The 13,919-nt window shown below is 46.3% G+C and overlaps 1 protein-coding gene across 4 annotated transcripts; it reads left to right on the forward strand.

The window, feature by feature from the left end:
• Window positions 1-9: 9 nt before the first annotated feature.
• On the forward strand, window positions 10-13,351 carry ZNF530 (zinc finger protein 530). Of its 4 annotated transcripts, none has more exons than XM_074024962.1 (4): window positions 10-259; window positions 4,417-4,546; window positions 6,169-8,323; window positions 13,132-13,351. In XM_074024962.1, exons 1-3 carry the CDS (start codon window positions 230-232, stop codon window positions 7,800-7,802), a joined length of 1,794 nt encoding a protein of 597 aa, XP_073881063.1. In that variant the 5' UTR covers window positions 10-229; the 3' UTR covers window positions 7,803-8,323; window positions 13,132-13,351. The 4 variants fall into 4 exon arrangements, with proteins under 4 accessions (XP_073881063.1, XP_073881064.1, XP_073881065.1 ...); XM_074024963.1 differs by having other exon boundaries at window positions 4,420-4,546; XM_074024964.1 differs by lacking the exon at window positions 13,132-13,351 and having other exon boundaries at window positions 4,462-4,546; window positions 6,169-7,954.
• The last annotated feature ends 568 nt before the right edge of the window (window positions 13,352-13,919 follow it).

The following is a 13,919-nucleotide window of genomic DNA, read 5'->3' on the forward strand; positions in this document are numbered from 1 at the left end:
TGTCTGGGCGGGACTTCCGGCGTCCTCCCAGTGGCGGGCACTTTGGCTTGTGTCAGTTCCATCCGCGGGTGCCGGATCTGGACCCAGGTGCTGACAGCGAGAAGGCGCGAGGAGAGTGGTTTTCCCAGCTGCACAGCCGGGGCCTGACGGTCGCCGGCGGTGGTGATTGCTTTGCTCGTGTCCCCGCCCGGATCGTCCACCGCTCCCGGCCCGCTGTGCGCAGAGTCCGATGGCGGCGGCAATGAGGGCCCCGACCCTGGTGAGCGCTGCGTCCTCCCGGCCTCCTCCGCCCTCCCCACCCGAAACTGAGGGGCGCGTGAAGGGTTTTCTGCAGCCGGACCGCATTGTCCAGCACAGTGAGGCTCTGGTGCTGGGTCTCGTTTCTGGTAGTGTAGCAGGGAGCGGGAGAGCGACGGCTTGGAGCTGCGCCTGAGCCAGGAGGCAGGGGAGACCCAGGCCGGCCTCACGCGGGCAGGGAGCAGAGGGTGGGGCAGCGCCACGCTGCATTGGCCCCAGAGTTTCGCCAGCACACTGAGGGCCACAGCGCGTAGGACAAAAGGGGCACGGACCCAGTCACGCTTCTAAAAGTTTCACAAAAGCTGTTCAGAGGAACTCACTGGAAGGGCAGTGATGATAGCAGGCATGGAGGGACCTAGTCTCTTTACGAGGTCACAAAGCTGATAAAAGTCAGCACCAAGGACTGACACCCAGATATAAAGCAGTCATCCCAGGACACCTGGCTTTGGTGTTACACATTGGAACCAGAAGCCCATGGAGCCGCAATGTGGTCACCTGCCTCTCAGAACATGTCTCTTCCCACAGATTGCCACTAATACTTATAGGTCTGTAAGAAGAACTTACAGACACTACAAGGGTGAGTGGAGGAAATCCAGAACCTCACTGATTCCAGCAATGGGATCTCTGGGACTGGGACTGTGGTGACCTGGGATTCCTTACCGCTTTTCCAGGCTTTGAGCCTAAGGACTCTGAACAAAATATGCCCAGGGTGGGTGTTCTATGAGGTGGTACCTGTTGCTGGCAAATAATAGAATGAATGTGGAAGTTCGTCCCAGAGATAAGTACAGGTGTTTGGAGCTGCTTGGAGTGAGGCTGAGCTGGTTAAGAGAACCTCAAGTCTCATTTCCTTCTCATGGGAACAGAGAGCAGAGGTACAGGAGCTAGAAATTAAATGACTATCTCGGATGTCTTTGTTCTGGAGATGATGGCAGCAGCGAAGATTTGGAGCAGAAGAGGGAAGTGATCTTCCCCAGGCCTCATGAGGCTCCTGTGGCTGAGCACAGACAACAGACTGTGGGTTTAAGGGAGTTGGTAGCAATACCAAAGAGGAAAGAGGAGACTAATGCAATAGTCCAGGCGAGTGTAGATGATGTGGGCCAGAGTAGTGGCCACAGTGTGGTAGAAATGGTTGAATTTTGGATTGTAAGTCGGCTCTGATTTTCTGGTATTGGGACTGACAGATAAGAAGGGATGATTCAAGGCTTTTTGGGTTTAGCAGCTGGAAGCATAGAAGCTCCATCTACTGGGAGAGCCAAGTAGATAGTAGGATTATTTTTCACTCAGGATATCAGGATTGTGTTTTGTCCATGTTAAAAATATGAAATGTTTTAGAGAATAAGTAAGTAGCTGTATCAAGTGGCTAGGTGGACACACAGGTCTTGGACTCTGAGGAGGGGTGCAGGATAGAAACTTCTACAAAGAGTGGAGGATAGTATTGAACTAGGATGGAGCTCTATGTCTGTTAGGCCATTTGAATTACTATAAAAAAATACCTAAGGCTGGGTAGTTTATAAAGAAACAAGGTTTATTACAGCTTATAGTTCTGCAGGCTGTACAGGAAGCTTAGTGCTAGTGTCCACTTCTGGTGAGAGCCTCAGGAAGCTTCCATTCGTTGCAGAAGGCAAAAAGGGAGCCAGCAAGACAGAAGGGAGGCACCAGTCTCTTTTTAGTGACCAGGTCTCATGTGAGCTTATTACTGTGGGGAGGATACTATGCCATTCATGAGGGATCCATCTCCATGACCCAGATAACCTCCCACTAGGCCCCACTTCCAACATTGGGGATCACATTTCCAGGTGAGATTTGAAGGGGACAAATATCCAGGCTATATCAGTGTCTTACTTTGGGTTGATAATGAAATAGCCTATATTGGTGGCTTAAACAGCAAAAATGTGTTTCTCACAGTTCTTCAGGCTAGGAAATTCTACATCAGGGTGCCTATAGATTCACTTATTTGTGATGGGCTGCTTCTTGGCTTGCAGTGGCTGCCTTCTTGGTTTGTCCTCACATGGCCTTTCCTGGGAGGGAGTATGTGAAGAAAGCAAGGAATCTCTTTCTATTCTTACAAAAGCATTAATTCCATCATGAGGGCTCTTTTGACCTGATCTAAATCTAATTACCACCCAAAGATTCCATCTCCAAATACTATCACACTATATTACGCTTCATTGTGTTAGTGCTTCAACATAAGCATTTTGTGGGTGGGCATGGGGCAGAAACTTGAGCCCGTAACATCATAGATCCCATTTAGTAGTGGGATTTCGGGTCATGATGATAGTATTAATAGCAGGCCCAGGAAAGGGAGGCGTGGGAGCCACAAGAGGGTACCATACTTGGGTATCTGGATGGATGTTGTGGAAATCACAAACACAGGTTATAGAGGGAAGTGGGCCTAGGAATAATATAGAGAGAGGATACCAGGCAGGTGGCCAGGTTTATGAAGGATGAGTGAACATAAGATGGATGTGGAGGCTGCAGTAGTCCGTTTTCATGCTACTGATAAAGACATACCTGATACTGGGAAGAAAAAGAGGTTTAATGGACTTACAGTTCCACATGGCTAGGGAGGCCTCACAGTTATGGTGGAAAGCAAGGAGGAGCAAGTCACATCTTACATGGATGGCAGCAGGCAAAAAGAGAGTTTGTGCAGGGGAACTCCTCTTTTTAAAACCATCAGTTCTTTTTTTTTTTTTTTTTTTTGAGATGAAGTCTTGCTCTGTTCCCAGGCTGGAGGACAGTGGTGAGATCTCAGCTCCCTACAGCCTCCACCTCCTGGACTCAAGGGATTCTCCTGTCTCAGCCGCCCAAGTAGCTGGGATTACAGGTGTGCGCCACCACACCTAGCTAATTTTCATATTTTTAGTAGAGACAGGGTTTCGCCACATTGGCCAGGCTGGTCTCAAATTCCTGACCTCAAGTGATCCGCCTGCCTTGGCCTCCCAAAGTTCTGGGATTAGAGGCGTGAGCCACTGCGACCGGCCTTAAAACCATCAGTTCTCGTGAGACTTATTCACTATTGCGAGAACAGCACAAGAAAGACCCACCCCCATAATTCAGTTACCTCCTACTGGATCCCTCCCATGACACATAGGAATTGTGGGAGTTACAATTCAAGATGAGATTTGGGTGGAGACACAGCCAAACCATATTAGAGACCTAGTGGGATTTCAGACAAGATGAGGCTGAAGCCAGACCTCATGCTTTACTGCTCTATGGCCTCACCAGGATCTTATGACTGCTCCTGTGCCTACGGAGTTTCATGCAGGCTGGTGGATAAGTTTAGGGGCAGAAGTAGTCATCTGGGAGCATCACTTAACCTTGGGTGGAGGGCCACTGGAATGAAGGGTAGCAAGAGAGGAAGGCAGTTACTGTTTAGTGCAATATAAGTTGGAAAGGGCCATGTGTATCTGACATATGTATGTGGTTCTGGGTAGCTGAGGTTGATGAAAGGAATAGACTCAGGTAGGGAGGGCTTCAGAGCAGGATATGGGGCTACCTGTGGCAGTAGGGACCATCAGAGGTCTGGGTAGTCCTGGAACTCGTTTGAATTTGCAAGCTCTTTCTAGATGTCTTGTGCTGAGTAACATATAGGAAGGCAGGAGAGATGCCTGTGTTGTGGGATCGGGGTGGAGGTGGCTGAGGGAGTGAGTTGGGTGAGAGAGGTGTGGTAGAAAGAGTGATGCACATATGAAGAGGGAGTGTGAGCTTTTGTTTCATGAGTCTGGACATTGAGGACATGAGAGCGAAATGTGAACCCAGACCTTCAGTTGTGTTTGGGAGCCATGGTCTGAGGGATTCCAGGAGAATTTATAGACATGAGAATGTGGTTTCTATCTGTCCACCTGCCTGTTGTTGCTGTGGGAGAACACAGTGACCAATGGGACCATGAGGAGAGAGTGGGCATCAGTGGCATCAGGGCCTGTTGTATTTCCTGAGATGGGGAGATGGGGAGGAGGGTGAGCCAGGGATGGATGTGGGGGGAATCAATGTGTGGGGGATGGACATATTCTCTGAGGTGGGGAGATGGGGAGGAGGGTGAGCCAGGGATGGACCTGTGGGGGAATCAACTTGGGGTCCTAGGAAAGATGCTGATCATGGAATGAACTGTCCCCATCATAGCAGGGTTTTGTAGCCTTTGAGGATGTGGCCATTTACTTCTCCCAGGAGGAGTGGGAGCTCCTTGATGAGACGCAGAGGCTCCTGTACCACGATGTGATGCTGGAGAACTTTGCAGTTATGGCATCCCTAGGTAAGGCCCTCCTATTCCTCCCCGTGTCTTTTGTGGGTCTCTCCTTTTCCCCTGTCCCTGAGGCAGCTCTGTCCTTTCTTCAGTTAGATCCTGAGCTCTACAGACCTTCCCACTTTCTTGGCGTATGTATTCTGGGGGACATCACCAAGCAAGGCACTCTCCAGACTATCCTAACACCTGTTGCCTCTAGGCATGCTGTGAAGGGTCTGGGAGACAGGATCTTTCTTTCAACCTAAAGGATTTGTCCTTGCCTTCTCCATGACAGGATGGCTTTGTCCACTTCTAGGATGCTGTTTGCTCCGTGTTCTGCCTTTTGCTTCTAACTAAAATCTCAAGCTGCCTGTTTCAATAATTGCAGGCATCATGATGGTAACTACTGATTGGTCCATAGGCTTTTCATAAAGATCCACCTAAAAGATTTTCTTGTAACATTATTTTTCACTGCTGTAGTTTGTTATGTGCTGAGTTGCTCTGTGCCAGTGCTGGCTGTGCACCTCTCTGGTCTACCCTTTAGGGCTTGCATCTTACAGGCCCAGTATAGTTGCACAACTGGGATTGGGGGATGGCTCTGGTTGCTTTATGGGGTGCAAATGGCAAGATACTCTCAGAGGAGTCCTGGCCCTGATGAGTGACAACTAAGGGAGGGCAAGACGCTAGGGCTGTTTCTAATCACGCCATAAACCTGTCCTGAGTTCTCAGTGATTGGATGCCAATTCCATAGGACATACATCATTTCTATCTTTTTTTCCTTTTCTTTTTTTTTTTTTTTTTTTTTTTTTGAGACAAGAGTCTCACTCTATTGCCCAGGGTGGAGTGCAGTGGTGTTATCTCTGCTCACTGCAAGCTCCGCCTCCCGAGTTCACGCCATTCTCCTGCCTCAGCCCCCCAAGTAACTGGGACTACAGGCACCCGCCACCACGCCTGGCTATTTTTTTGTATTTTCAGTAAAGACAGGGTTTCACCATGTTAGCTGGGTTTTCACCATGTTAGCCAGGATGATCTAGATCTCCTGACCTCGTGGTCCGCCCACCTCAGCCTCCCAAAGTGCTGGGATTACAGGCATGAGCCACAGCGCCTGGCCTTTTTTTTTCTTTTCTACACATGTTCTGATTTTTATTTCATCCATGACTTCCAGCCCTTAGCTGCTCCCAATTTCTGGCCTCCATGTGTTACCTGTTCCTTCCCAGTGCGACTTCTGAGTGTTCTCTAACACTGACCCACGTGTAATATGTTGTCAGATGTGCACATGATTTTAAATAGTCCTTCCACACCTAGTATTCAGTTCCCATGGGTTTCTCCTGGGCCTGGACACCAATAATCTTCTGTGCAGTGTACCGAAGTCCTCTCTTCTCATCAGGGGAGGAGGTCCTGATAAAAGCTTCTGGAAGAATAGTGAGCCAGAGACCCTACCTCTTCTGAGTTGTGCCCCAACTTTGTGTCTTTCATCTCATAAGGCCTCCCTTGTTTTCTGTGACTTGTAGAGCCCTTTTTCCCCAAATTGCCACCAGCTCTCGTATCCTAAGAACATTTTCTTAGACTCATTCTTTGTCTGACACACATTTTTGATGTAACTTCTCACACCATAGTGAACCTGTATTTTCTCAGCATTTCTCTTCTTTCAGGTTGTTGGTGTGGAGCAGATGAGGGGGCACCTTCTGCAGAGAGCATTTCTGTGTCAGAACTGTCACAGGGCAGGACTCCAAAGGCAGATACATCCACTGATAAGAGTCACCCCTGTGAGATTTGTACCCCAGTCCTGAGAGACATTTTACAAATGATTGAGCTCAAAGCCTCACCCTGTAGACAGAAATTGTACTTGGGTGGGGCATCAGATTTCTGGATGAATTCAAACCTTCACCAGCTCCAGAAGCTTGATAATGGAGAGAAGCTCTTTGAAATGGATGGGGACCAGGCCTCATTTATGATGAACTACAGGTTCCATCTGTCAGGAAAACCCTTCATGTTTGGGGAAGTTGGGAGGGACTTTTCAGCCACCTCAGGACTTCTCCAGCTTCAGGTGACTCCCAGCAGTGAGAGACCACACCGCAGGATTCGACACTTCAGAGTTCCCACTGGACAAAAGCCTCTCAAGTACACTGAATCCAGGAAATCTTTTAGAGAAAACTCTGTATTCATTCAACACCAAAGAGCTGACTCTGGAGAAAGGCCTTACGAGTGCAGTGAATGTGGGAAATCCTTTAGTCAAAGTTCTGGCTTTCTTCGACACAGGAAAGCACACAATAGAACAAGCACTCATGAATGTAGTGAATGTGGGAAGTCATTTAGTCGCAAAAGTCACCTAACTCAACACCAAAGAGTTCACACTGGAGAAAGGCCTTATGACTGCAGTGAATGTGGCAAATCCTTTCGCCAGATATCTGTCCTTATTCAACATCAACGAGTTCACACTGGAGAAAGGCCTTATGAGTGCAGTGAATGTGGGAAATCTTTTAGCCACAGCACTAACCTCTATCGTCACAGGAGTGCCCACACTAGCACAAGGCCTTATGAGTGCAGTGAATGTGGAAAATCCTTTAGCCATAGCACTAACCTCTTTCGACACTGGAGAGTTCACACTGGAGCAAGGCCTTATGAGTGTAGTGAATGTGGGAAATCATTTAGTTGCAATATCTACCTCATTCACCACCAAAGATTTCACACTGGAGAAAGGCCTTATGTGTGCAGTGAATGTGGGAAATCATTTGGCCAGAAATCTGTCCTCATTCAACACCAAAGAGTTCACACTGGAGAAAGGCCTTATGAGTGCAGTGAATGTGGGAAAGATTTTAGCCAAAGCTCTGGCCTCTTTCGACACAGAAGAGCTCACACTAAAACAAAGCCTTATAAGTGCAGTGAATGTGAAAAATCATTTAGTTGCAAAACTGACCTTATTCGGCACCAGACAGTTCACACTGGAGAAAGGCCTTATGAGTGCAGTGTATGTGGGAAATCTTTTATCCGAAAAACCCACCTCATTCGACACCAGACCGTTCACACTAATGAAAGGCCTTATGAGTGCGATGAATGTGGGAAATCCTATAGCCAAAGCTCTGCCCTCCTTCAGCATAGGAGAGTTCACACTGGAGAAAGGCCTTATGAGTGCAGCGAATGTGGGAAATCTTTTACCCGCAAAAATCACCTCATTCAACACAAGAGAGTTCACACTGGAGAAAGGCCTTATGAATGCAGTGAATGTGGGAAATCCTTTAGCCAAAGCTCTGGCCTCTTAAGACACAGAAGAGTTCATGTGCAGTGAATGTGGGAAATTACTTTGTCACTTTTTTTTTTTTTTTTTTTTTTTTGAGATGGAATTTCGCTCTTGTCACCCTGGCTGGAGTACAATGGTGCAATCTGGGCTCACTGCAACCCCCGCCTCCTGGGATCAGGTGATTCTCCTACCACAGCCTCCTGAGTACCTGAGATTACAGGCGCCTGCCGCCATGCCCAGCTAATTTTTGTATTTTTAGTAGAAACAAGGTTTCACCATGTTGGTCGGGCTGGTCTTGAACTCCTGACCTCAGGTGATCCACATGCTTCGGCCTCCCAAAGTGCTGGGATTACAGGCATAAGCCACCATGCCCAGCTTGTGTTGTCACATTTAACACAAGATTTCCCAAAGAAGAAAGGCCTTATATATGCTGTGAATTTGTGTGTTTTTTGTTTGTTTGTTTGTTTGTTTTAATTTGGTATGATGGCGCTGGAGGCTAGCCTTTGAGAAGAGCCTTCTCCTGATGTGACTCATGTATCCAAACATCTATGGATTCCCATAAATTTGAGGTATGTGGGAAGCATGTGTAGCTATGTTGTACTCTCTAAACCTGCCCAGGGACCTTACCAGATTCATATCACTGCCAGTTTCTGTGGCTGAAGCCTTTTCATCTCTACCCCCTGGGAGACCCACAGAGTGTGCATCAGTCACCACCCTAGCATGCTCAGGGAGGCAGCCTTCTTCCATTAGTTGGAGGAAAGTATGAGTAGTCTAAGCTCTTAGGGGGATTTCTCATTTCCTCCTCTGGCTACATAGTGCATGTAACTACCCCATTGTTGGCCCCAGGACCTGACCTGAATTCTGCTGGCAGCTTCCAGAGGACTGCGTTTTTTGAGGACATTGTTGATCTCAGGCAATGCTTGTGATGAAGCGTTTTTTAGCTTCCACCACGTACCAGGAACTGCCTGTTAACTGGCTTGTGCAATGATAAAGGCCTTTTGTGTAAGAACCTTTAATCTTGTAAGTTGTATTAACTGTGGAGTAGTTTGGAGACATAATAGGACTCTGTCAGCTTAAAAGGGTATATAACATTTGTGGGGATTCAAATTTTGTTTGCCTCAGATGGGACAGTATGCTGACAGAATATAGCTTTTGCTCCATTTTTGGCCTGTTTTGCATGGCTACTGAGGCCTTCTAGGAGACACTGCAGGGCTTTCTGGTTCTGATTTTTGCCTGCATGTGGGCTCAGAGGTCATTCTGCAGAGGGGGCAGTTGTGACAACTTCCATTGTTTCTGGAGACAACACAAAGTTTTTCTTGTTGATTGAGGATATCACATAATGCCCTGCAATGTTTAGAATCCCTTAATGAGGTCCTGTGAAGGAGCTGTGTCCCTTGAAACACAAAATTCAGTGAGCTAGTGTCCCTAGGTATAAAACTATGGGGCTGGAGGGAAACATAATTGGTAAAGAAATGCTGTGTTGAATACTAGGGAATGGAGGAGACTGCAGCGAATTACATGGACTGTTCCTCATATAAAGCTTCATCCGGCTGGGTGCAGTGGTTCACACCTTTAATCCTAGCACTTTGGGAGGCCGAGGTGGGTGGATCACGAGGTCAGGAGTTCAAGACCAGCCTGGCCAAGATGGTGAAACCCCATCTCTGCTAAAAATACAAAAATTAGCTGGGCATGATGGTGGGCGCCTGTAACCCCAGCTACTCGGGAGGCTGAGGCAGAAAATTGCTTGAACTTGGGAGGCAGAGGTTGCAGTAAACCGAGGTCGCACCACTGCACTCTAGCCTAGGCAACAGAGCGAGACTCTGTCTCAAAAAAAAAAAAAAAAAGATCCATTCAGGCCAGTCACAGTGGCTCATGCCTGTAATCCCCACACTTTGGGAAGCCATGGCGTGCAGATCACTTGAGGTCAGGAGTCAGAGACCAGACTGGCCAACATGGTGAAACCCCATCTCTACTAAAAATACAAAAATCAGCCAGGTGCAGTTGTGCATGTCTATAATCCCAGCTGCTCAGAAAGCTGACACACCGCGAATAGCTTGAACCCAGAGGTGGAGGTTGCAGTGAGCTGAGACCACGCCACTGCACTCCAGCCTGGGTGATGGAGAGAGACTGTTTCAAAAAAAAAAAAAAAAAAAAAAAGACCGGGCGCGATGGCTCACACCTGTAATCCCAGCACTTTAGGAGGCCGAGGCGGGTGGATCACCTGAGGTCTGGAGTTCGAGACCAGCCTGGTCAACATGGCGAAACCCTGTCTCTACTAAAAGTAAAAAATTAGCTGGGTGTGGTGGTGGGCACCAGTAATCCCAGCTACTCAGGAGACTGAGGCGGGAGAATCTCTTGAACCTGGGAGGTGGAGGTTGCAGTGAGCCAAGATCACGCCATTGCACTTCAGCCTGGGCAACAATAGCGAAACTCCGTCTCAAAAAAAAAAAAAAAAAAAATTATCCACAAATGTTCCAGTGACTATGACTGCAGGATCACTGTGTGCAGAAATCTCTAGAAATGTGTGTCTTGTAGCTCAAGTCATTAGAGACAACACGGGTTTTACGGATTCCTGTAGCCTCTCTGGCCTGTTTACTTCAAGGCCATTGCTACATAGACAATAAAAAAAGATGAAGTCAAGAGAGATTCAGTTGTCCTTGGTCTGGCTTTTGTCATCCAGTAGCAATACTCTTAATGCTGGTGGAAATGGCCTTCATTGCTCACCTGTATTTCCCGCCACTGCCTCTACGTGGCCTGGGAGCTAGACGGTAGAGTCAATAGAGACTAGAAAACCAGACTTTTTGAAGTGTCAACGACTGAGATTGTTAATTGCACCCATTAAAAAAAATTATCAAGTTATAACTGATGTGGAATAAATTGTACATATTTAAAGTGTACAACTTAAGTTCTGACATAAGTGTAAACTCATGGAAGCATTGTTGTAATCATGAGAATGAGCATATCTCATCTGCATATTTTACTTTTGCTCTTTTATAATACATTCCAGAATATGCAGGCACCTTTTGACATTCCTTTACAATTGATTGACTTGAATTTTCTGGAATTTTATTGTAGACATTATAAAGCGTGGTTTTTTTTTTTTTTTTTTTGTGGTTTTATTTATAAAACTTCTCCTTGGGTAAAGGCCTGAGGTTAACTTTGGGGGTGACAGATATGTCCAACACCATTGATAGGGTGATGATTTCAAAAGGGTATATACGTGTGTGTGTGTGTGTGTGTGTGTGTGTGTATATCTCAAGACTTACTGTTACACTTTAAATATGTGTAGTATATTGCATGTTGATTACACCTCAATGAACCTATAAAAAGTTATTCCATTTAAAAATCTGGGCCTCCCACTTCTGTTGGAAACTGGACAACTTGACAGCCTGCAGTGTTTTGAAACAGCGTGGATTGGGTGTCTTGTTTCCAGCATATGTCCCATGTTCCCCAACACTGTTCCTCAGGAAACAGGGAGGAACAGCTATTCCTCAGGAAACAGGTGTTCCTCAGCACCTGCTGAGTGGCCATATTCCCTGAATGTCAGAAAAGTAACACGGTGACTGTTTTGGACAAAATTCTGAGCTTAAAACCTTGCCTGAATCAGTAGCCACCAAATTCATTGTGCACATCTTATAATTTCCAAGAACATACATATTAAGTGAATATTTTTATAATTGTGAAATGGTCTGTTCAGGGCCCTCATTCCTCAACCTTTTTTTCCAACCACCCTCTCATTAAGAAGGCATATGTATTAATCATGGTTTTTGTTTTTTGCATTATATGTCTTGACATCTTAAAATTCTTGCTGGTTACAGAGAGACTTACCCTACCAGAGGTAGCTAATTTCTAAAAATAGTAAACAACTATCTTGGGAGCAAGGCAAGCCAACCACCCTCTTTATCTAACTCTTACTCACCAAACCAATACTTTCCCTGCACTAAATCATCCCAGCATTACTGCCAGTGAGTTTGCAGCAGTCTGCAGCAATTTTGGTCCTTGCCTTCTCAGAAGAAAAGTCAACTGAGGAGGCAGAGGTTGGTTTAAGGCAGAGGAAGAGACCAAGGCAAGTTTTTTTTAGCAGGAGTGAGAATTTATTAAAATGTTTTAGAGTAGGAGTGAAAGGAATCAAAGTACACTTGAAAGAGGGCCAAGTGGATTACTTGAGAGGTCAAGGGCCCCACTTGATCCTTGGCTTGGGACTTTATACATTTGCTCATTTCCCAGGCTCCCTGTTCTCCTCCCTTGGGTAGGCTGTTGCTTGACTACTGCATGCACAGTGGTCTGCCAGCACTTGGGAGGGGCCGCATGCAGTAAACATGACTGTTTACTGAAGTCATACATATACTCATTTGGGGTGATTTTCCCTTACGAGTCAAGCACCCCCAGAGGAAGGTCAAATACCAGTCAAATTTTGCCATCTTGCCCCATTTTGTGCAGGCTTGAAACCTTATCAGAGATTGCGGTTCACTGGCTCCGGGTGTCTTCTATCTGTTGGAAAACTCTTTTCCTTCCTGGTACCAATCATGGCCGCTTACCATCTCAGAGGGATAGTTTTATGCTCTCCTGTCCTTCACCCAATGAGAGCTGGACATCTCAGGGGTCCCTCTCTTGTTCTGTTTATTATCTCAGAGGAAAAGATTTATGGATTGCCCATCCTTAATGCCAAAATTGCCTGAAATTCCTGGGGTCCCTCTCTCCTGCCCTACTCATATCTACCTACTCTAACACCAGGGTCAGGGTATGAGGCCACTATAGAGACCACCCCTGTAAATCAAAGCCAACCAGAATTATTCAGACTAGCCAGTACTTAGCTGTTTGCTCTGATCTGCCTTCCCTTTCCCATGGAAAACACAATAAAGGATCTGGCCTAGGTGCTCCCCTAGCTCTTGCTTCTTCCTTTAGACTAAAACCTGTTCCTCCTGTGGCCCTGCATGGCGTACTGCACTTCTCATTTCTAGAGGAATTCTGAGTAACATTAAACTTTTATTTCAGTGGCATTGAGCTCTCCATGTCCTTTTCCAATAAAGACCCATCCACAAATTGGCCTCTCTTGGCTATGTAATATTACATATCATTCCAGCACTTCTCAGTGCTTTCACCTCTTTTCTCCATTATGCCTGCCACATTATAACACTCCATATAATTTAGCATTTTTTTCATATTTCCTCCTCTGTCTTTCTTGAGTATAGTGTAAGCTACTGGGGTCTGTCTCTTGTTGTGTAAATGTCCCATGCAGTTAAGATAGTGTCTGAAATACAGTAGGTGTTCCTTGAACATTTGTTAGAACTATGAATAAGCATAATACTACAACATCCCTGTTCACATTAACATTCTGATAGCACTTTCTAAATGTTTTCTTTACTTCTCCCTCCAGGTATTACTGAGTGTTTTCAAGAATGAAAAGAGGCCTGGCATGGTGGCTCACATCTGTAATCCCAACTTTTTGGGAGGTTGAGGTGGGAGGATCCCTTGAGCCTAAGAGTTTGAGGCTGCAGCAAGCCATGATCATGCCACTACACTCCAGCCTGTGCAACACAGCGAGATCCTGTCTCCAAAATTAAATAAATAAAAAATATTACATTTTGGAGACTAAACCCTGCTTGTGGTCATAGTTATAGCACAGCTGTGTGCTCAGCTTCATTTGCTCACTTCTCGGAATTCAATGTCTCCTGCTCAAATTTTGCTGTCATCTTAACCGTTTTCACCTATGACAGATATGTGTCTCCAGGTCCATTTCTTCATGTATCTGTGAATAACTACAGAATTATTAACTTTGAGTAATTTGGCCAGGCGCGGTAATGCCTGTAATCCCAGCACTTTGGGAGGCCGAGGCGGGTGGATCATGAGGTCAGGAGATCGAGACCATCCTGGCTAACATGGTGAAACCCCCGTCTTTACTAAAAATACAAAAAAGCCAGGCGTGGTGGCGGGCGCCTGTAGTCCCAGCTACTCGGGAAGCTGAGGCAGGAGAATGGCGTGAACCTGGGAGGCGAAGCTTGCAGTGAGCCGAGATCGTGCCCTGCACTCCATCCTGGGCGACACAGCGAGACTCTGTCTCAAAGAAAAAACAAAAAAACTTTGAATAAACAATTCGCAAATGTTTTTGTCTTTCTTTCCCCATACATTCCCCCTTCTTTCATTTTTTTAAACCATAAGTAATTC

This window comes from Macaca fascicularis, chromosome 19 (genome assembly GCF_037993035.2).
Source record: "Macaca fascicularis isolate 582-1 chromosome 19, T2T-MFA8v1.1".
Lineage (NCBI taxonomy): Eukaryota > Metazoa > Chordata > Mammalia > Primates > Cercopithecidae > Macaca > Macaca fascicularis.